A 23,317-nucleotide genomic window follows, 5' to 3' on the forward strand; every position below is an offset into this window, starting at 1 on the left:
AAGTCCATGCTAGGTAAAGCTCCGCCCTATCTCAGTTCACTGGTCACGATGGCAACACCCACCCGTAGCACGCGCTCCAGCAGGTGTATCTCACTGATCATCCCTAAAGCCAACACCTCTTTTGGCCACCTTTCCTTCCAGTTCTCTGCTGCCTGTGACTGGAACGAATTGCAAAAATCGCTGAATTTGGAGACTTTTATTTCCTTCACCAACTTTAAACATCTGCTATCTGAGCAGCTAACCGATTGCTGCAGCTGTACATAGTCCATATGTAAATTTACCTACCTCATCCCCATACTGTTTTTATTTATTTACTTTTCTGCTATTTTGCACACCAGTATCTCTACCTGCACATGACCATCTGATCATTTATCACTCCAGTGTTAATCTGCTAAATTGTAATTATTTGCTGCTATGGCCTATTTATTGCCTAGCTCCTCATGCCTTTTGCACACAATGTATATATACTCTTTTTTTCTACTGTGTTATTGACTTGTTTATTGTTTACTCCATGTGTAACTCTGTGTTGTTGTCTGTTCACACTGCTATGCTTTATCTTGGTAAGGTCGCAGTTGTAAATGAGAACTTGTTCTCAACTAGCCTACCTGGTTAAATAAAGGTGAAATTATAAAATAATTTAAAAAAGAGACAGGAGAGAGAGAGAGACAGGAGAGAGAGAGAGATAGACAGGAGTATGAGACAGTCAGGAGAGACAGGGAGGGAACGGTTGAGGGAAGGAGGGAGGAACAAAGAGATGGTGGGGGGTGGGGTATGAGGACAAATGGAGAAAATATGACAGACCGAGCTGGGGCGGAATGAAGATGTCAGTCTAGAAGAGTCTGTGAACTACAGTTTACCAGAAAGTATATGTGAGCACAATCAAAGCACAGGGTGGAATATGTTTGCGGAAATGTTTTGATAATAACAGTATTCTCCAGACATTTAGAGATAATTGCAGGCCCTGAAAGTAATCATTTTAAACAAAAACCTGAAAAAAAGAGAGAAATTTATAATAACGTCACCGCCGGTGATGTGCCGTAAAGATCGGAGCGGCTGGCCGCCCCCCCCCCCTCCATCCATTTCCTCTCTTTTATATTTCCCCCTGATCCACTTAACATGCAAAATAAATCTGGAGCTGTATTACAAAGAAGGGAAACAAAATCTTAGAACAAGGCTAAAAATACGACATGTACTTGAGCGTGCCAGGAACATTTTCCATGCTGTTTTGAGGAGAGACAATGCATTAGAGATTGTGGTGCTATTACTCGCTTTGATCTGACAGATTACAGCTATGTGTCTTATCCTGGATTCACGATGGTCTGTCAGTTCCCTCTCCTATGTTTCTTCTGTTGGAGAATTATGGCTCAACATTTATGGCTACCCCATGCTGAGAGGGCCTGTTTTCAGCTCGTCACATTTACATATTCTGTTTATCACTGAGAAACACAACGGTGCTAAACTTTGTCCTCCATTTCTCACCCAGTAAGACTCAATAGAAAGAGAATACTTAATTTCCATTTTCTAAACCCTTCTTCACCTGTCACATCATTGGAAGACGTGTATTCACACAGTATATATTAACCACAATACAAAAATGCTGTGGACTCTATAATGATCTCAGGCTACTGCCAACACATTGCCATAACTATTTTATCACATTTTTTAAAGAAAAGTTGCAATACTTTTGCACACATTGGAGTAAACAGCAATTCAAATCAAACTGGGAATTAATTAAATGACATACAGTTGAAGTCTGAAGTTTACATACACTTAGGTTGGAGTTACTCAAATTTCTTGTTAACAAACTATAGTTTTGGCAAGTCGGTTAGGACATCTACTTTGTGCATGACACAAGTCATTTTTCCAACAATTTTTTACAGACAGATTATCTCACTTATAATTCACTGTATCACAATTCCAGTGAGGCAGAAGTTTCCAAACACTAAGTTGACTGTACCTTTAAACAGCTTGGAAAATTCCAGAAAATTATGTCATGGCTTTAGAAGCTTCTGATAGGCTAATTGACATAATTTGAGTCAATTGGAGGTGTACCTGCAGATGTATTTCAAGGCCTACCTTCAAACGCAGTGCCTCTTTGCTTGACATCATGGGAAAATTAAAAGAAATCAGCCAAGATCTCAGAAAAAAATTAATCCTTGGGAGCAATTTCCAAACACCTGAAGGTACCACGTTCATCTGTACAAACAATAGTACGCAAGTATAAATACCATGGTTTCTCAAATGACTGCCTCGCCTGGTTCACCAACTACTTCTCTGATAGAATTCAGTGTGTCAAATTGGAGGGCCTGTTGTCCGGACCTCTGGCAGTCTCTATGGGGGTGCCACAGGGTTCAATTCTCGGGCCGACTCTCTTCTCTGTAAACATCAATGATGTTGCTCTTGCTGCTGGTGAGTCTCTGATCCACCACTACGCAGACAACACCATTCTGTGTACTTCTGGCCCTTCTTTGGACACTGTGTTAACAACCCTCCAGACGAGCTTCAATGCCATACAACTCTCCTTCCATGGCCTCCAACTGCTCTTAAATACAAGTAAAACCAAATGCATGCTCTTCAAATGATCGCTGCCTGCACCTGCCCGCCTGTCCAACATCACTACTCTGGACAGTTCTGATTTAGAATATGCGTTGGACTAGTAACCGGAAGGTTGCGAGTTCAAACCCCTGAGCTGACAAGGTACAAATCTGTCGTTCTGCCCCTGAACAGGCAGTTAACCCACTGTTCCCAGGCCGTCTTGAAAATGAGAATGTGTTCTTAACTGACTTGCCTGGTAAAATAAAAAATTATATATTCATTTATCTTGCTCCTTTGAACCCCAGTATCTCTACTTGCACATTCATCTTCTGCACATCCTACCATTCCATTGTTTAATTGCTATATTGTAATTACTTCGCCACCGTGGCCTAATTATTGCCTTACCTGCCCTATTTTACCTCATTTGCACACACTGTATATATACTTTTTCTACTGTATAATTGACTGTGTGTTTGTTTATTCCATGTGTAACTCTGTGTTGTTGTATGTGTCGAACTGCTTTGCTTTATCTTGGCCAGGTCGCAGTTGTAAATGAGAACTTGTTCTCAACTAGCCTACCTGGTTAAATAAAGATGAAATAAAAAATAAATAAAAATATGGGACCACACAGCCATCATATCGCTCAGGAAGGAGACGCGTTCTGTCTCCTAGAGATGAACGTACTTGGTGTGAAAAGTGCAAATCAATCCCAGAACAACAGCAAAGTACCTTGTGAAGATGCTGGAGAAAACAGGTACAAAAGTATCTATATCCACAGTAAAACGAGTCCTATATCGACATAACCTGAAAGGCCACTCAGCAAGGAAGAAACCACTACTCCAACCAAAACAGCCATAAAAAACAAGACTAAGGTTTGTAACTGCACATGGGGACACAGATCGTACTTTTTGGAGAAATGTCCTCTGGTCTGATGAAAACAAAATAGAACTGTTTGGCCATAATGACCATATTTATGTTTGGAGGAAAAAGGGGGAGGCTTGCAAACCGAAGAACACCATCCCAACCGTGAAGCACGGGGGTGGCAGCACCATGTTGTGGGGGTGGCAGCATCATGTTGTGGGGGTGCTTTGCTGCAGGAGGGACTGATGAGCTTCACAAAATAGATGGCATCATGAGGAGGAGAATTATGTGGATATATTGAAGCAACATCTCAAGACATCAGTCAGGAAGTTAAAGCTTGGTCGCAAATGGGTCTTCCAAATGGACAATGACCCCAAGCATACTTCCAAAGTTGTGGCAAAATGGTTTAAGGACAACAATGTCAAGGTATTGGAGTGGCCATCACAAAGTCCTGAACTCAATCATATGGAACATTTGTAGGCAGAACTGAAAAGAGCTTGTGTAAGCAAGGAGGCCAACAAACCTGACTCAGTTACACTAGCTCTGCCAGGACGAATGGGCCAAAATTCACCCAACTTATTGTGGGAAGCTTGTGGAAGGCTCCCCGATACGTTTGACCCAAGTTAAACAATTTAAAGGCAATGCTACCAAATACTAATTGAGTGCATGTAAACTTCTGACCCACTGGGAATGTGACGAAATAAATAAAAGCTGAAATAACTCATTATCTCTACTATTATTCTGACATTTCACATTCTTAAAATAAAGTGATCCTAACTGACCTAAAATATGGCATTTTTACTGGGATTAAATGTCGGGAATTGTGAAAAACTGAGTTTAAATGTATTTGGCTAAGGTGTATGAAAACTCCCTACTTCAACTGTACAAGTTGTGGTTCGGGTAGCTTAAACTTTTCATCCTCCTTCACATTGTGAGAGGGCATCAGAAATCATTATCTAAAGACAGTCAAACCACAACCACATGATTTCATTGTCCATTTAGTTGTTATGGAGAATTATGAAGTGCAGACAATGACATTCTAGATTCTACTGAAATGCCATGTTCCACTGCTCTGCAGAATATTTAGTTTGGCCTCTGCGGCAGTGCTGTACAATTGATATAATTGAATGATTAAGCCAGCACAATGTTATATCATTGTATTGTTTTTGTATTTATTATGGATCCCCATTAGCTGCTGCTGGAGCTTTGCTGGATCTGAAAATCCTCATATTAATGTCTCACCATTCTGAGTTCTCTGGGGTTTCTCATTTTGTTTTGCTAACATAGACCTGGCTCTGGCTGGTATTTCAGGGCTTCCTTTTCCTTAGTTTCCTCAGTCCTACGGCTGCAGGTAGTGAGTGATCTGACACACACAGGACTAGCTACAGTAGTGAGTGATCTGACACACACAGGACTAGCTACAGTAGTGAGTGATCTGACACACACAGGGCTAGCTACAGGTGTGAGTGATCTGATACAAACAGAGCTAGCTACAGTAATGGGTGATCTGACACACACAGGACTAGCTACAGTAGTGAGTGATCTGATACAAACCGAGCTAGCTACAGTAATGGGTGATCTGACACACACAGGACTAGCTACAGGTGTGAGTGATCTGATACAAACCGAGCTAGCTACAGTAATGGGTGATCTGACACACACAGGACTAGCTACAGTAGTGAGTGATCTGATACAAACCGAGCTAGCTACAGTAATGGGTGATCTGACACACACAGGACTAGCTACAGTAGTGAGTGATCTGATACAAACCGAGCTAGCTACAGTAATGGGTGATCTGACACACACAGGACTAGCTACAGGTGTGAGTGATCTGATACAAACAGAGCTAGCTACAGTAATGGGTGATCTGACACACACAGGACTAGCTACAGTAGTGAGTGATCTGATACAAACCGAGCTAGCTACAGTAATGGGTGATCTGACACACACAGGACTAGCTACAGGTGTGAGTGATCTGATACAAACCGAGCTAGCTACAGTAATGGGTGATCTGACACACACAGGACTAGCTACAGTAGTGAGTGATCTGATACAAACCGAGCTAGCTACAGTAATGGGTGATCTGACACACACAGGACTAGCTACAGGTGTGAGTGATCTGATACAAACAGAGCTAGCTACAGTAATGGGTGATCTGACACACACAGGACTAGCTACAGTAGTGAGTGATCTGATACAAACCGAGCTAGCTACAGTAATGGGTGATCTGACACACACAGGACTAGCTACAGTAGTGAGTGATCTGATACAAACAGAGCTAGCTACAGTAATGGGTGATCTGACACACACAGGACTAGCTACAGTAGTGAGTGATCTGATACAAACAGAGCTAGCTACAGTAATGGGTGATCTGACACACAGGACTAGCTACAGTAGCTGTTGTATGAATGTGACACCTGAAGAGAAATGTATTTAGATGGCAATGAATTAAATGAGAGTTAGTGCTGTGTGTTTCAAATTATTTATCACCATGGGTATGCATGTCTTCAAACATGTATGCTGGGCTCTGCCTGTCAGTTGTTGATCTGATAAAAGAGAGAGAGACACACACAAAGCCTTGAGCTGACGATGAAGGACATAACACATCTAAAAGTATTCAAAGGTGTCCTGGTGACCGCAACACCACTGTTCTCTGCTCTTCAGGCATAGCAACAGCACAGTGAGGAAGTGTTACTATGGAGATTGTCAATCACTGCTTGACTTTTTGTCTGCCCAGCTCCTGCTGCTATAGTATTGGTCCTCATACATACTAACAAGTAGCATTGTATTGTTCCCTGCATGGTTGCTTCTCAACAAACAGCCTTGATACTTAATATTCATCAGGCAATCGCCATGTGTTTTCCCCTCTTCTCAACACCAAGCTGGCTATAGTTCTGAAGACCTGTTTTCCCCTCTCCTCAACACCAAGCTGGCTATAGTTCTGAAGACCTGTTTTCCCCTCTCCTCAACACCAAGCTGGCTATAGTTCTGAAGACCTGTTTTCCCCTCTCCTCAACACCAAGCTGGCTATAGTTCTGAAGAGTTGTTTTCCCCTCTCCTCAACACCAAGCTGGCTATAGTTCTGAAGTGTTGTTTTCCACTCTCCTCAACACCAAGCTGGCTATAGTTCTGAAGTGTTGTTTTCCCTTCTCCTCAACACCAAGCTGGCTATAGTTCTGAAGTGTTGTTTTCCCTTCTCCTCAACACCAAGCTGGCTATAGTTCTGAAGTGTTGTTTTCCCTTCTCCTCAACACCAAGCTGGCTATAGTTCTGAAGTGTTGTTTTCCCCTCTCCTCAACACCAAGCTGGCTATAGTTCTGAAGTGTTGTTTTCCACTCTCCTCAACACCAAGCTGGCTATAGTTCTGAAGTGTTGTTTTCCCTTCTCCTCAACACCAAGCTGGCTATAGTTCTGAAGTGTTGTTTTCCACTCTCCTCAACACCAAGCTGGCTATAGTTCTGAAGTGTTGTTTTCCCTTCTCCTCAACACCAAGCTGGCTATAGTTCTGAAGACCTGTTTTCCCTTCTCCTCAACACCAAGCTGGCTATAGTTCTGAAGTGTTGTTTTCCCTTCTCCTCAACACCAAGCTGGCTATAGTTCTGAAGTGTTGTTTTCCCTTCTCCTCAACACCAAGCTGGCTATAGTTCTGAAGTGTTGTTTTCCCTTCTCCTCAACACCAAGCTGGCTATAGTTCTGAAGTGTTGTTTTCCCCTCTCCTCAACACCAAGCTGGTTATAGTTCTGAAGTGTTGTTTTCCCTTCTCCTCAACACCAAGCTGGCTATAGTTCTGAAGACCTGTTTTTTCCCTTCTCCTCAACACCAAGCTGGCTATAGTTCTGAAGTGTTGTTTTCCCTTCTCCTCTCCTCAACACCAAGCTGGCTATAGTTCTGAAGTGTTGTTTTCCCTTCTCCTCAACACCAAGCTGGCTATATTTCTGAAGTGTTGTTTTCCCCTCTCCTCAACACCAAGCTGGCTATAGTTCTGAAGTGTTGTTTTCCCTTCTCCTCAACACCAAGCTGGCTATAGTTCTGAAGTGTTGTTTTCCCTTCTCCTCAACACCAAGCTGGCTATAGTTCTGAAGTGTTGTTTTCCCCTCTCCTCAACACCAAGCTGGCTATAGTTCTGAAGTGTTGTTTTCCCTTCTCCTCAACACCAAGCTGGCTATAGTTCTGAAGTGTTGTTTTCCCTTCTCCTCAACACCAAGCTGGCTATAGTTCTGAAGTGTTGTTTTCCCTTCTCCTCAACACCAAGCTGGCTATAGTTCTGAAGTGTTGTTTTCCCTCTCCTCAACACCAAGCTGGCTATATTTCTGAAGTGTTGTTTTCCCTTCTCCTCAACTCTATAGTTCTGAAGAGTTGTTTTCCCTTCTCCTCAACACCAAGCTGGCTATATTTCTGAAGTGTTGTTTTCCCTCTCCTCAACACCAAGCTGGCTATAGTTTCTGAAGTGTTGTTTTCCCCTCTCCTCAACACCAAGCTGGCTATAGTTCTGAAGTGTTGTTTTCCTCTCTCCTCAACACCAAGCTGGCTATAGTTCTGAAGTGTTGTTTTCCACTCTCCTCAACACCAAGCTGGCTATAGTTCTGAAGTGTTGTTTTCCCTTCTCCTCAACACCAAGCTGGCTATAGTTCTGAAGTGTTGTTTTCCACTCTCCTCAACACCAAGCTGGCTATAGTTCTGAAGTGTTGTTTTCCCTTCTCCTCAACACCAAGCTGGCTATATTTCTGAAGTGTTGTTTTCCACTCTCCTCAACACCAAGCTGGCTATAGTTCTGAAGTGTTGTTTTCCACTCTCCTCAACACCAAGCTGGCTATAGTTCTGAAGTGTTGTTTTCCACTCTCCTCAACACCAAGCTGGCTATAGTTCTGAAGTGTTGTTTTCCCTCTCCTCAACACCAAGCTGGCTATAGTTCTGAAGTGTTGTTTTCCACTCTCCTCAACACCAAGCTGGCTATAGTTCTGAAGTGTTGTTTTCCCTTCTCCTCAACTCTATAGTTCTGAAGTGTTGTTTTCTCAACACCAAGCTGGCTATAGTTCTGAAGTGTTGTTTTCCCTTCTCCTCAACACCAAGCTGGCTATAGTTCTGAAGTGTTGTTTTCCACTCTCCTCAACACCAAGCTGGTTATAGTTCTGAAGTGTTGTTTTCCCTTCTCCTCAACACCAAGCTGGCTATATTTCTGAAGTGTTGTTTTCCACTCTCCTCAACACCAAGCTGGCTATAGTTCTGAAGTGTTGTTTTCCACTCTCCTCAACACCAAGCTGGCTATAGTTCTGAAGTGTTGTTTTCCCTCTCCTCAACACCAAGCTGGCTATAGTTCTGAAGTGTTGTTTTCCACTCTCCTCAACACCAAGCTGGCTATAGTTCTGAAGTGTTGTTTTCCCCTCTCCTCAACACCAAGCTGGCTATAGTTCTGAAGTGTTGTTTTCCCTTCTCCTCAACACCAAGCTGGCTATATTTCTGAAGTGTTGTTTTCCACTCTCCTCAACACCAAGCTGGCTATAGTTCTGAAGTGTTGTTTTCCACTCTCCTCAACACCAAGCTGGCTATAGTTCTGAAGTGTTGTTTTCCACTCTCCTCAACACCAAGCTGGCTATAGTTCTGAAGTGTTGTTTTCCCTCTCCTCAACACCAAGCTGGCTATAGTTCTGAAGTGTTGTTTTCTCTTCTCCTCAACACCAAGCTGGCTATAGTTCTGAAGTGTTGTTTTCCACTCTCCTCAACACCAAGCTGGCTATAGTTCTGAAGTGTTGTTTTCTCTTCTCCTCAACACCAAGCTGGCTATAGTTCTGAAGTGTTGTTTTCCACTCTCCTCAACACCAAGCTGGCTATAGTTCTGAAGTGTTGTTTTCCCTCTCCTCAACACCAAGCTGGCTATAGTTCTGAAGTGTTGTTTTCCCTCTCCTCAACACCAAGCTGGCTATAGTTCTGAAGTGTTGTTTTCCCCTCTCCTCAACACCAAGCTGGCTATAGTTCTGAAGTGTTGTTTTCCACTCTCCTCAACACCAAGCTGGCTATAGTTCTGAAGTGTTGTTTTCCCCTCTCCTCAACACCAAGCTGGCTATAGTTCTGAAGTGTTGTTTTCCCTTCTCCTCAACACCAAGCTGGCTATATTTCTGAAGTGTTGTTTTCCACTCTCCTCAACACCAAGCTGGCTATAGTTCTGAAGTGTTGTTTTCCACTCTCCTCAACACCAAGCTGGCTATAGTTCTGAAGTGTTGTTTTCCCTCTCCTCAACACCAAGCTGGCTATAGTTCTGAAGTGTTGTTTTCCCCTCTCCTCAACACCAAGCTGGCTATAGTTCTGAAGTGTTGTTTTCCACTCTCCTCAACACCAAGCTGGCTATAGTTCTGAAGTGTTGTTTTCCCCTCTCCTCAACACCAAGCTGGCTATAGTTCTGAAGTGTTGTTTTCCCTTCTCCTCAACACCAAGCTGGCTATAGTTCTGAAGAGTTGTTTTCCTTCTCCTCAACACCAAGCTGGCTATAGTTCTGAAGTGTTGTTTTCCCTTCTCCTCAACACCAAGCTGGCTATAGTTCTGAAGAGTTGTTTTCCTTCTCCTCAACACCAAGCTGGCTATAGTTCTGAAGTGTTGTTTTCCCTTCTCCTCAACACCAAGCTGGCTATAGTTCTGAAGAGTGTTGTTTTCTCTTCTCCTCAACACCAAGCTGGCTATAGTTCTGAAGTGTTGTTTTCCCTTCTCCTCAACACCAAGCTGGCTATAGTTCTGAAGTGTTGTTTTCCCCTCTCCTCAACACCAAGCTGGCTATAGTTCTGAAGTGTTGTTTTCCCTTCTCCTCAACACCAAGCTGGCTATAGTTCTGAAGTGTTGTTTTCCCCTCTCCTCAACACCAAGCTGGCTATAGTTCTGAAGTGTTGTTTTCCACTCTCCTCAACACCAAGCTGGCTATAGTTCTGAAGTGTTGTTTTCCCCTCTCCTCAACACCAAGCTGGCTATAGTTCTGAAGTGTTGTTTTCCCCTCTCCTCAACACCAAGCTGGCTATAGTTCTGAAGTGTTGTTTTCCCCTCTCCTCAACACCAAGCTGGCTATAGTTCTGAAGTGTTGTTTTCCCCTCTCCTCAACACCAAGCTGGCTATAGTTCTGAAGTGTGTTGTTTTCTCTTCTCCTCAACACCAAGCTGGCTATAGTTCTGAAGAGTTGTTTTCTCTTCTCCTCAACACCAAGCTGGCTATAGTTCTGAAGTGTTGTTTTCCCTTCTCCTCAACACCAAGCTGGCTATAGTTCTGAAGAGTTGTTTTCTCTTCTCCTCAACACCAAGCTGGCTATAGTTCTGAAGTGTTGTTTTCCCTTCTCCTCAACACCAAGCTGGCTATAGTTCTGAAGAGTTGTTTTCCTTCTCCTCAACACCAAGCTGGCTATAGTTCTGAAGTGTTGTTTTCCCTTCTCCTCAACACCAAGCTGGCTATAGTTCTGAAGTGTTGTTTTCCCTCTCCTCAACACCAAGCTGGCTATAGTTCTGAAGTGTTGTTTTCCCTTCTCCTCAACACCAAGCTGGCTATAGTTCTGAAGTGTTGTTTTCCTCTCCTCAACACCAAGCTGGCTATAGTTCTGAAGTGTTGTTTTCCACTCTCCTCAACACCAAGCTGGCTATAGTTCTGAAGTGTTGTTTTCCCTCTCCTCAACACCAAGCTGGCTATAGTTCTGAAGTGTTGTTTTCCCCTCTCCTCAACACCAAGCTGGCTATAGTTCTGAAGTGTTGTTTTCCCTTCTCCTCAACACCAAGCTGGCTATAGTTCTGAAGTGTTGTTTTCCCCTCTCCTCAACACCAAGCTGGCTATAGTTCTGAAGTGTTGTTTTCCCCTCTCCTCAACACCAAGCTGGCTATAGTTCTGAAGTGTTGTTTTCCCTTCTCCTCAACACCAAGCTGGCTATAGTTCTGAAGTGTTGTTTTCCCAACACAAAGCTCTCTGAAGTGTTGTTTTCTCAACACCAAGCTGGCTATAGTTCTGAAGTGTTGTTTTCCCTTCTCCTCAACACCAAGCTGGCTATAGTTCTGAAGTGTTGTTTTCCCTCTCCTCAACACCAAGCTGGCTATAGTTCTGAAGTGTTGTTTTCCACTCTCCTCAACACCAAGCTGGCTATAGTTCTGAAGTGTTGTTTTCCCTCTCCTCAACACCAAGCTGGCTATAGTTCTGAAGTGTTGTTTTCCTTCTCCTCAACACCAAGCTGGCTATAGTTCTGAAGTGTTGTTTTCCACTCTCCTCAACACCAAGCTGGCTATAGTTCTGAAGTGTTGTTTTCCCTCTCCTCAACACCAAGCTGGCTATAGTTCTGAAGTGTTGTTTTCCCTCTCCTCAACACCAAGCTGGCTATAGTTCTGAAGTGTTGTTTTCCCCTCTCCTCAACACCAAGCTGGCTATAGTTCTGAAGTGTTGTTTTCCCTCTCCTCAACACCAAGCTGGCTATAGTTCTGAAGTGTTGTTTTCCCTCTCCTCAACACCAAGCTGGCTATAGTTCTGAAGTGTTGTTTTCCACTCTCCTCAACACCAAGCTGGCTATAGTTCTGAAGTGTTGTTTTCCCCTCTCCTCAACACCAAGCTGGCTATAGTTCTGAAGTGTTGTTTTCCCCTCTCCTCAACACCAAGCTGGTTATAGTTCTGAAGTGTTGTTTTCCACTCTCCTCAACACCAAGCTGGCTATAGTTCTGAAGTGTTGTTTTCCCCTCTCCTCAACACCAAGCTGGCTATAGTTCTGAAGTGTTGTTTTCCCCTCTCCTCAACACCAAGCTGGCTATAGTTCTGAAGTGTTGTTTTCCCTCTCCTCAACACCAAGCTGGCTATAGTTCTGAAGTGTTGTTTTCCCCTCTCCTCAACACCAAGCTGGCTATAGTTCTGAAGAGTTGTTTTCCACTCAACACAAAGCTGGCTCTCTCAACACCAAGCTGGCTATAGTTCTGAAGAGTTGTTTTCCACTCTCCTCAACACCAAGCTGGCTATAGTTCTGAAGTGTTGTTTTCCACTCTCCTCAACACCAAGCTGGCTATAGTTCTGAAGAGTTGTTTTCCACTCTCCTCAACACCAAGCTGGCTATAGTTCTGAAGTGTTGTTTTCCACTCTCCTCAACACCAAGCTGGCTATAGTTCTGAAGTGTTGTTTTCCCCTCTCCTCAACACCAAGCTGGCTATAGTTCTGAAGAGTTGTTTTCCACTCTCCTCAACACCAAGCTGGCTATAGTTCTGAAGTGTTGTTTTCCACTCTCCTCAACACCAAGCTGGCTATAGTTCTGAAGTGTTGTTTTCCACTCTCCTCAACACCAAGCTGGCTATAGTTCTGAAGTGTTGTTTTCCCTCTCCTCAACACCAAGCTGGCTATAGTTCTGAAGTGTTGTTTTCCACTCTCCTCAACACCAAGCTGGCTATAGTTCTGAAGTGTTGTTTTCCACTCTCCTCAACACCAAGCTGGCTATAGTTCTGAAGTGTTGTTTTCCACTCTCCTCAACACCAAGCTGGCTATAGTTCTGAAGAGTTGTTTTCCACTCTCCTCAACACCAAGCTGGCTATAGTTCTGAAGTGTTGTTTTCCACTCTCCTCAACACCAAGCTGGCTATAGTTCTGAAGTGTTGTTTTCCACTCTCCTCAACACCAAGCTGGCTATAGTTCTGAAGAGTTGTTTTCCACTCTCCTCAACACCAAGCTGGCTATAGTTCTGAAGTGTTGTTTTCCACTCTCCTCAACACCAAGCTGGCTATAGTTCTGAAGTGTTGTTTTCCCCTCTCCTCAACACCAAGCTGGCTATAGTTCTGAAGAGTTGTTTTCCACTCTCCTCAACACCAAGCTGGCTATAGTTCTGAAGTGTTGTTTTCCACTCTCCTCAACACCAAGCTGGCTATAGTTCTGAAGTGTTGTTTTCCACTCTCCTCAACACCAAGCTGGCTATAGTTCTGAAGTGTTGTTTTCCACTCTCCTCAACACCAAGCTGGCTATAGTTCTGAAGTGTTGTTTTCCACTCTCCTCAACACCAAGCTGGCTATAGTTCTGAAGTGTTGTTTTCCACTCTCCTCAACACCAAGCTGGCTATAGTTCTGAAGTGTTGTTTTCCACTCTCCTCAACACCAAGCTGGCTATAGTTCTGAAGTGTTGTTTTCCACTCTCCTCAACACCAAGCTGGCTATAGTTCTGAAGTGTTGTTTTCCCTCACTCCAACACCAAGCTCTCCTCAACACCAAGCTGGCTATAGTTCTGAAGTGTTGTTTTCCACTCTCCTCAACACCAAGCTGGCTATAGTTCTGAAGTGTTGTTTTCCCCTCTCCTCAACACCAAGCTGGCTATAGTTCTGAAGTGTTGTTTTCCACTCTCCTCAACACCAAGCTGGTTATAGTTCTGAAGTGTTGTTTTCCACTCTCCTCAACACCAAGCTGGTTATAGTTCTGAAGTGTTGTTTTCCACTCTCCTCAACACCAAGCTGGCTATAGTTCTGAAGTGTTGTTTTCCCCTCTCCTCAACACCAAGCTGGCTATAGTTCTGAAGTGTTGTTTTCCACTCTCCTCAACACCAAGCTGGCTATAGTTCTGAAGTGTTGTTTTCCACTCTCCTCAACACCAAGCTGGCTATAGTTCTGAAGTGTTGTTTTCCACTCTCCTCAACACCAAGCTGGCTATAGTTCTGAAGTGTTGTTTTCCACTCTCCTCAACACCAAGCTGGCTATAGTTCTGAAGTGTTGTTTTCCACTCTCCTCAACACCAAGCTGGCTATAGTTCTGAAGTGTTGTTTTCCACTCTCCTCAACACCAAGCTGGCTATAGTTCTGAAGTGTTGTTTTCCCTTCTCCTCAACACCAAGCTGGCTATAGTTCTGAAGTGTTGTTTTCCACTCTCCTCAACACCAAGCTGGCTATAGTTCTGAAGTGTTGTTTTCCCTCTCCTCAACACCAAGCTGGCTATAGTTCTGAAGTGTTGTTTTCCACTCTCCTCAACACCAAGCTGGCTATAGTTCTGAAGTGTTGTTTTCCACTCTCCTCAACACCAAGCTGGCTATAGTTCTGAAGTGTTGTTTTCCCTCTCCTCAACACCAAGCTGGCTATAGTTCTGAAGTGTTGTTTTCCACTCTCCTCAACACCAAGCTGGCTATAGTTCTGAAGTGTTGTTTTCCACTCTCCTCAACACCAAGCTGGCTATAGTTCTGAAGTGTTGTTTTCCACTCTCCTCAACACCAAGCTGGCTATAGTTCTGAAGTGTTGTTTTCCACTCTCCTCAACACCAAGCTGGCTATAGTTCTGAAGAGTTGTTTTCCACTCTCCTCAACACCAAGCTGGCTATAGTTCTGAAGAGTTGTTTTCTCCTCAACACCAAGCTGGTTATAGTTCTGAAGTGTTGTTTTCTCCTCAACACCAAGCTGGCTATAGTTCTGAAGTGTTGTTTTCCACTCTCCTCAACACCAAGCTGGCTATAGTTCTGAAGTGTTGTTTTCCACTCTCCTCAACACCAAGCTGGCTATAGTTCTGAAGTGTTGTTTTCCACTCTCCTCAACACCAAGCTGGCTATAGTTCTGAAGAGTTGTTTTCCACTCTCCTCAACACCAAGCTGGCTATAGTTCTGAAGAGTTGTTTTCCCCTCTCCTCAACACAAAGCTGGCTATAGTTTTGAAGAGTTGTTTTCCACTCTCCTCAACACCAAGCTGGCTATAGTTCTGAAGAGTTGTTTTCTCCCTCAACACCAAGCTGGTTATAGTTCTGAAGTGTTGTTTTCTCCTCAACACCAAGCTGGCTATAGTTCTGAAGTGTTGTTTTCCCCTCTCCTCAACACCAAGCTGGCTATAGTTCTGAAGTGTTGTTTTCCCCTCTCCTCAACACCAAGCTGGCTATAGTTCTGAAGTGTTGTTTTCCACTCTCCTCAACACCAAGCTGGCTATAGTTCTGAAGTGTATGAGATAATAATAAGGGAGTGTGATTGAGTTTTAAATATTTCAAGCAGCATTAACATCCTGATTATATGGGCCCCTAGCCACAGGGAGAGCTCTCCAGTCGATGACATGAAAGGGGGTCGGGGAGATTTCAAGTGTTTTCACTTGGTTTCACCCTTCAGGTCTAATCAGAAGCCTCTGCATGTGACGGGGTTTGATCTGGCCAGCAGGGAACACGAACACGCCAGCCCTGTTTACCTGGCTGGTGCGCGGAGGCCTGGAGGCTGCAGGGAGTTCTGGGAAATACTCCCGACACTGAGGAGATGTCGTGAACGTGCACACACACACACAGAGGGGCAGAAGGGAGCACTTCAAAGCAACATGTCGGCAGCACATTTATTTATTAAGCAAAACAAAACAATGCACACTAGAGACATTACCACTAATTAAGCATGGCAACCAGTTTTAATGAGAGAACAAAAAGAGCAGATAAAAGGAGGTAAATTGCTGGTCCCTGGAATGTATTTCAGGTGTATTTGTATATTGTTTGTGAAACCACTGTGGGAGCTGCATGGGAGAATCTATGGTGCATTCAGCACCAGCCAGAACACTGTGGCTGGGATGTTGGTGCCACGCACACGCACATGTGCTGTACACAAACACACGCACACACACCCACACGTACTGTACACACACGCACACGTACTGTACACACACACCCACACGTACTGTACACACACGCACACGTACTGTACACACACATGCTCACGTACTGTACACACACACACGTACTGTACACACATGCACACGTACTGTACACACACATGCTCACGTACTGTACACACACGCACACGTACTGTACACACACACCCACACGTACTGTACACACACGCACATGTACTGTACACACACACACACACACACACACACACACACACACACACACACACACACACACACATACTGTACACACACACATGCTCACGTACACAAACACACGCTTTCCTCCTAATTATTATCCATCTCAACCTCACCTGATTTTTTTTTTTGGTCCCTCAGGTTCTCCGTACAGGGACAAGATCACCATAGCGATCCTGCAGCTGCAGGAAGAAGGAAAGCTGCACATGATGAAGGAGAAGTGGTGGAGGGGGAACGGTTGTCCGGAGGATGAGAAGAATAAGGAGGCCAGTGCTCTGGGGGTCCAGAACATCGGGGGCATCTTTATCGTTCTGGCGGCTGGACTCGTCCTGTCGGTGTTCGTGGCAGTCGGAGAGTTCATCTATAAGTCCAAACAAAACGCACAGCTGGAAAAGGTAAAGCAACATTCTTTCACGTGTAGCCAGGTTGCAATGACAATGTGCCTGTGTGTGGATCTTATTATACAGAGATGGTGATTTTTTTTCTTCTTTTTTTCCAATGATTGTAAATAAGAGAAATGTATGCTGATGCTTTTAACAATGCTATGCTATGCTGATGCTTTTACACTTTTCTATTAGCGTTGTGTTTTGGCCTCTAGCTTACATTTATTTTGTGGTTTACAAAATATAAAATTTTTATCACATTTTTTTTCTGACATAAAAAGCACAAAATTATGAAAGTAGAGACATTTAGTCTCGTTGTATTTGCACTAAACCATCCCTCACCTCATACTCAATAAAGTGCACTTGATGTTTGGATACAGGTGGAGGGGACATTTACACGCGATCAGTATTAACACTTATTTGAATGTACATGCTGTACAAAAGGACAGACAGACGGTAGCCATCTTAGTTACACTGAGATCACAAGGACAATTTTACATGATAGTCAGGTCAGCTCCTGAAACACTGTTTATGTAGATACAGTAATGCAGCATATTCTTTAAGACACAGTAAGTATGGGTTCATTTTCTTGCCTTTATCCACTTAGCCCCAACGGCACCAAGGTGATAGGAAGCGTGAGGAGTTCTGCTGTCACCACGGACCCTCCAAGCAGCTACCTGTAGACTTTAACCACCAGCTCAAATGACCTCCAGAAAGACTCCAGAGACTCCAGTCATCTACAATTACCTTACAATGCACAAATTGTATTTTTTAAACTTCAGATAGTTCCCGATTGGGAAGTTTCCTGTCGGAAGAACTGGCAGCGATGTTATGGTCACAACGTTTCAATGAAAGGTTTCCATTGGTGCATGGTTAAGTGTATGTGTTCGAAAGGCGTCCCTAAAACTATAGGTGCACGGTTTCACACGATGGGATTGGAAGGTTGGCCCAAATGCATGATCCATAATGTTCATGTAAATGTCACCAGTCATACGCCTTGCCACTCTCGTCTTCATGTCACCCTCAACACACAGCCACAGCAATCCTCTCCCAAAATTGAATAATTATTATCAGATACAAACTTTTGGACAGACAAGCCAAACTGAATCAAGCTATAATTGCAAACTCTCTGAAGGCTTGGTTTTGTAAGCTTTCAGCTATTATAACATACTAGGTACTATACTGAATAATCTCATATTGAAAGTGTAATGCTACAACAACACATCACTCGTCATCAACAGCATGTAAAACTTTTGATGTTCCCTTAATCCCATGTCCTTCTTGTCCTGTCCTTCCTGTACTGTCCTTCTTGTCCTGTCCTTCCTGGGATTCCTCTCTTGATTTTCCTGCCCTGCTCTGTCCTGTCCTGTCCTTCCTGCCCTGCTCTGTCCTGTCCTGTCCTTCCTGCCCTGCTCTGTCCTCTCCTTCCAGCCCTGTCCTTCCTGCCCTGCCCTGTCCTTCCTGCCCTACTCTGTCCTTCCTGTCCTTCCTGCTCTGTCCTTCCTGTCCTGCCTGCCCTGTCCTTCCTGTCCTGCCTGCCCTGTCCTTCCTGCCCTGTCCTTCCTGTCCTATCCTGCCTGCCCTGTCCTGACCGGTCCTGTCCTGTCCTGACCGGTCCTGTCCTGTCCTGCCCTTCCCTGTCCTTCCTGTCCTGTCCTGCCTGCCCTGCTCTGTCCTGACCGGTCCTGTCCTGTCCTCACTTTGCTCTCTCACCCAACAACAGTCTCATAAATCTCAAACGCCAACCCCTACTTAGCTCTCCACAGGAGCCTGGCCTGCACTAAGAGCTTTCTTCTACACCCTCCATCGATCGCACAATGCAGTGATGCTGCTGCTGCTTCTCGGCCATAAGCCCCCATATCTATGTTTCAGAGCATCTAGTCGGGAAGTGATGTTCAGAGTCCTTCTGTCAACGACAACACACACACACAGCACAGCGCTACACCCACAGACCAGCCAGGGTAGACAGGAGGGGAGGTCCCCCATCAATAGGATGTCATTTAAAGAATCCTAAAGAACGATATGGCTAATCATAACCCATAAGGAAGGTTGGTAGTGAGTAGAGTAGGGAGTAATAGTCAGCCGAGCCAGAGAAAAGAGAAGGAGTGATGATTTAATAGAAACCTCAACATCATTTGATGTTGATTATGATCTCTGCCTGGTGTTCTTCAGCATGTCTTTGTGTCAGACACAGCAGTTGAGGAAGATACGTTTCACACTCTTATCAGCTCAGAACTAGGTGGAGGAGCGTAGATAGCAGATATATCCAGACAGAGAATAGACCTCACTCACATATCTGTTTTCAAGAAGACTTGAGTAGTTGTCAGTTGTCAGTCCATTTAGCATTTTATTTTCACACTACCTGTGCCTGTATGCTACAATTATATAAGTTGTGTACCTTAATATTTTAACATCCAATTGATAACTGACAAAGGTGTATATTGCTTTTCATAAATTCTCACAATCAATCATTTTTTTGTGTCTGATTATCTGAGAAGCAATACATGTTTTACTCATCCAAAGCAAGTAGACATTCTCCAAGAGGTTTGAGTGTCACACAACCACAACGTGTATTTTAGTATGTGTGGCCCGTTGCTACTGTTTTGACTGTTAAACCTTGACACGATATGCAGAGTACCAAGTGTACCAAGTATTCCCATATCAATTCAATAATTAGTCACATTTGAAAATACCTGATATTTTATTTAATTGCACAAGATCCTTTACTTGAATGTGTCGACAGTACAGGGTTGTATTTTCACCACAATGCTAAAAGTGTCAACTTGAAAAATGTTCTCCTAAGCATCTCTTTGTTGGGTTTGTCATGCTTGATAGCGCACACCCTCAAATTTGCATTTTATAATTACTTACAATACCAGTCAAAAGTTTGGACACACCTACTCATTCCAGGGGTGTTCTTTATTTTTACTATTTTCTTCATTGTAGAATAATAGTGAAGACATCAAAATTATGAACTAACACATATGGAATCATGTAGTAACCAAAAAAGTGTCAAACATATCAAAATATTTTTTATATTTTATATTCTTCAATGTAGCCACCCTTTGCCTTGATGACGGCGTTGCACACTCTTGGCATTCTCTCAACCAGCTTCATGAGGTAGTCACCTGGAATGCATTTCAATTAATAGGTGTGCCTTGTTGAAATGTATTACCTTCCTAATGCATTTGAGCCAATCCATTGTGTTGTGACAAGGTAGGGGTGGTGAACAGAAGATAGCCCAATTTGGTAAAAGACCAATTCCATATTATGGCAAGAAAAGCTCAAATAAGCAAAGAGAAATGACTTTCCATCATTACTTTAAGACATGAAGGTCAGTCAATACGGAAAATGTCTAGAGTGTGCAAAGCTGTCATCAAGTCAAAGGGTGGTTACTTTGAAGAATCTCAATATAAAAAATATTTAGATTTGTTTAACACTTTTTTTGGTTACTATATTATTCCATACGTGTTATTTAACAGTTTGGATATCTTCACTATTATTGTACAGTGTAGAACATAGTAAAAATAAAGAACACTGTGGGAATGAGTAGGTGTGTCCAACTGCTTCTGTGTAACATTAGAAAGGATAAAGAGAAAAATAAAAATAGCAAGTCATTTATTTAATGTTATGAGTCATACACCTTATAATGTCAACATTTGCTAATATTATTTGCCAAATCCAAAAATATTTGTTGTAATGAAAATAATTGTATGTTTATTTGAAATTATTTTAATTTACTTAACTCAGATTGTGATACAGAATAATTAGGTTTTCAGTCTAATATTTTCCACTGGTTATTAACTTTAATAAAAGATTGAGAAATATTTGAAGTTTTAGTAGGCTTTTCATTCTGGTTCGCCCAGTGAGGACTTTCTCTCATAAGTCCACACATTCCCATCGTCACAACATGGCTGGCTTTCAGAAAAATACCATGATCACCATGGTGGTCCATTTCCTCCTCTTCCTTCTCCACCTCTTCCTCTTTCTTATCCCCCTTTTCCTTTTCTTCCACCTCGTTATCCTCCAACTCTCCCTCCTCCCCTTCCTCCTCCTTCAGCTCCTCATCTTCCTTCCATTTCTCCTCTTCCGCCTCCTCCTCCTCCTGCCTGCTGCTGAGGGTGCTGCAGAATAACCTGGCTCTCCAGGGACAGGGATCACCAGCTGTGTGTGAGGAAGCATCCAGCTCCCCGATTTTGCGAGCGCGCACGCACACACACACACGCAGGAATGTACGCACGCACTTATATGTGCACACACACACCTGCTCAGACAAATGTGCACACACAGACACCCATTGACTACACACACACAAAAAAGTGACTATTCATCTCTTGCTTGCCCTCCATTTCTCCATCATGCTATCATGGAGTGAGAGATGGAGTGGGAGCTACTATGGTGTCTTTTCATCTCAGCTGTTATACACACCCCGATGAGCAGGTCTGGGGTCTATAGATCCGTGTACGTGGTGGTACAGACTGACTGGGCTGCACTGTACATGGGCAGCCTGAAAAATACCCACCAGTGCCTTCTTCCATTAATGGTAGTAAAAAAGCTTTAAGGCAGTAAAAGTGTTGGATTTATTATTTCTCCATCTCACCTCCTTAAGTGGACGTTTTCTTCCTGTCTTCCTCTGAGCCAGCCCAAAGTCTGTTCAGCTCAGGATTGGGCTGCTGGTGGTGGAGAAAAGGGGTCGTTAAAACTTGGTAATTCAATGGCCACCACTAAACAGCCACCATCAATCCAACTATGAGCCCAGCAGCCATGAGGCCATGATGGAGATGTGTCCCCTGAGTCAGGGAGCGTTTTCTTAGCCTGCCTGGAAAGCCAGATGGGTGGGGTTTTAATTTTGGGACTTTTATTTTGGTCCTAGATGGCCACTAAGCCCACAGCTTCATGAGGGGAGAAGTGTCCTAGGTAGAAGATGCTATTCAATCTCTCTTTCCCAGAGAAAATCAATAGCCATGAAAAGCATGTTTTCTGAAAGGCTTGTAGTCAATCAGCAGGAGTAATTCCTGCCACTCCAGTTGAAGCTTTTTACTGTATGTTTTTTGTGAGAAGAAGACAAACAATATATGATATAGATATGATTTATGAATATGATACACACATGCACATACTAACATGTAATATCATATACACTCAGATAAGTACATACCTTTCGTACACCCAAATCCATATACTCAATATGCATAGCATTTTGAGTACTGGTGAATTGATGTGGTTGTTGGTATGCTGGAAAGCGAAAGCATTAAAACATTTGCATGGGTGGGAGTCCTATAGCCATAACTATAGAATGTGTTCATGTGAGGTACCTGTTCATTAGGACAACTCATAACAATGTCATAACCCTACTAGTCATAGATGAGGAAAAAGGCACTAAGGAGAAGGCAGCCTGTTAGGTAAGCATTGGCATGAGTAACTGAATGACACTCAATCACTGGCTGACTTAGCAGCTTAACGTCTTCACTGTTGTCTTCATCCTTGTGTTCTTGCTGGTAGACCAACCCAGCCTTCAATTGCTTGAGGTGGGAAGAGGCCTTATTTCTCTTGACAGGATGGCTGAGCCCTTTCACATTCCAGCTAGTAAGGTAGACATCCCTCGGTTCTCTATCAACTCAATTGAGGTTCTGAATTATTTGGCATACGTACTGTACCAGACATTCCAAAATACAAGTTGTGTTTTTATGTGAAAGATTTAACCTAGACTCGAAAAACATATTAGTCCCTTGAAATCTGTTTCCCCAATAGTACCTCCAGGAATAGCAGTCTCAGATTTAGTTGAGTCACTCTGCGTTGTTCAGTGCACCATTTGAAAATGCCAGAGTAGCTTTTGAGAAAAGGAGAAGGAAGAAGAGACAGCAGCTTAATTGGCCATGCAGCTACATGGGATTTGAGTCAGACGAGATGTAATATGCATCAATAAGTCATGCTGCTGTATGGGCCTGGGCCCCGGCTGGGCTGCCTGGCAGAGAAGGATGGGGGAAATCTGCCATGGAGAAATCACTTTAGCTAGCCTAGAATGCTCACTGTGTGTGTGTGTGTGTGTGTGTGTGTGTGTGTGTGTGTGTGTGTGTGTGTGTGTGTGTGTGTGTGAGTGTGCTTGCACGCTTGCCTGTGTGTACGTGCGTTCACTCGCCATGTGTGCGACTCCAGATGGACTCCAGCAATTCAGCACTGTGGACAGCTTTCCTTCTAACCCTCTTCAATCCACCCTTCCCAAAGCATTACCCCCCCCCTGGACCATCTAGCCCTTCCTTCATCCCAGCCCCTCCACTCACCAACCAAACTTCACACCCGTGCTTGATTTGAAACTGAATCGTTGCCAGGGCTACAGGCCTGTTTTAATTAGCAGTATGTCAACACATTTTAATACTTTTAAATTGTTAACGCAAGCTACCATAATCAGGTGTTGCTGTACATGATCAAATAGCTGCACGGCTGTAGTAAGATACTTATAATACTTATAATACTGCAATAACAGTCTGTGGATAAAGTCAATGTTTCTCATCGCTCTGAAAACATGAAGTTGCTAAATCTATTGTCTCCCAATACAAGAGGAATCCCTGCCAACCTCCAGTGCAAATCCTGTCCTGATTCCTACCCACTTCTAGCCCCTTTATCCACCTACTACACTAAAAGACTATGGACATGCAACCTCCATCCAACTCCCCCAGCCCCAGCTAGAACTCCAGCCTGAGCCCACCCACCCTATCCTGAGCCAGCTCCTCTCTCCCCTGCCTGCTCTGTGTCACCATGGCAGCTCT

General features: G+C 43.6%; 1 protein-coding gene across 2 annotated transcripts in view; it reads left to right on the forward strand.

Moving 5' to 3' along the window:
- Positions 1-23,317, forward strand: part of LOC118367642 (glutamate receptor ionotropic, kainate 2) — a 273,598-nt gene that overhangs the window by 246,111 nt on the left and 4,170 nt on the right. The window contains exons 16-17 of one of the 2 annotated variants that reach the window (XM_052494599.1): positions 16,309-16,562; positions 17,158-20,371. In XM_052494599.1, the coding sequence (XP_052350559.1) occupies positions 16,309-16,562; positions 17,158-17,256 (353 nt within the window). In that variant the 3' untranslated portion in view covers positions 17,257-20,371. Of the gene's footprint in view, positions 1-16,308; positions 16,563-17,157; positions 20,372-23,317 lie in introns of those variants that run through there. The other variant, XM_052494598.1, reaches the window with a different exon arrangement.

The sequence above is a fragment of the Oncorhynchus keta genome, chromosome 34, assembly GCF_023373465.1.
Source record: "Oncorhynchus keta strain PuntledgeMale-10-30-2019 chromosome 34, Oket_V2, whole genome shotgun sequence".
In the NCBI taxonomy this organism is placed as follows: domain Eukaryota; kingdom Metazoa; phylum Chordata; class Actinopteri; order Salmoniformes; family Salmonidae; genus Oncorhynchus; species Oncorhynchus keta.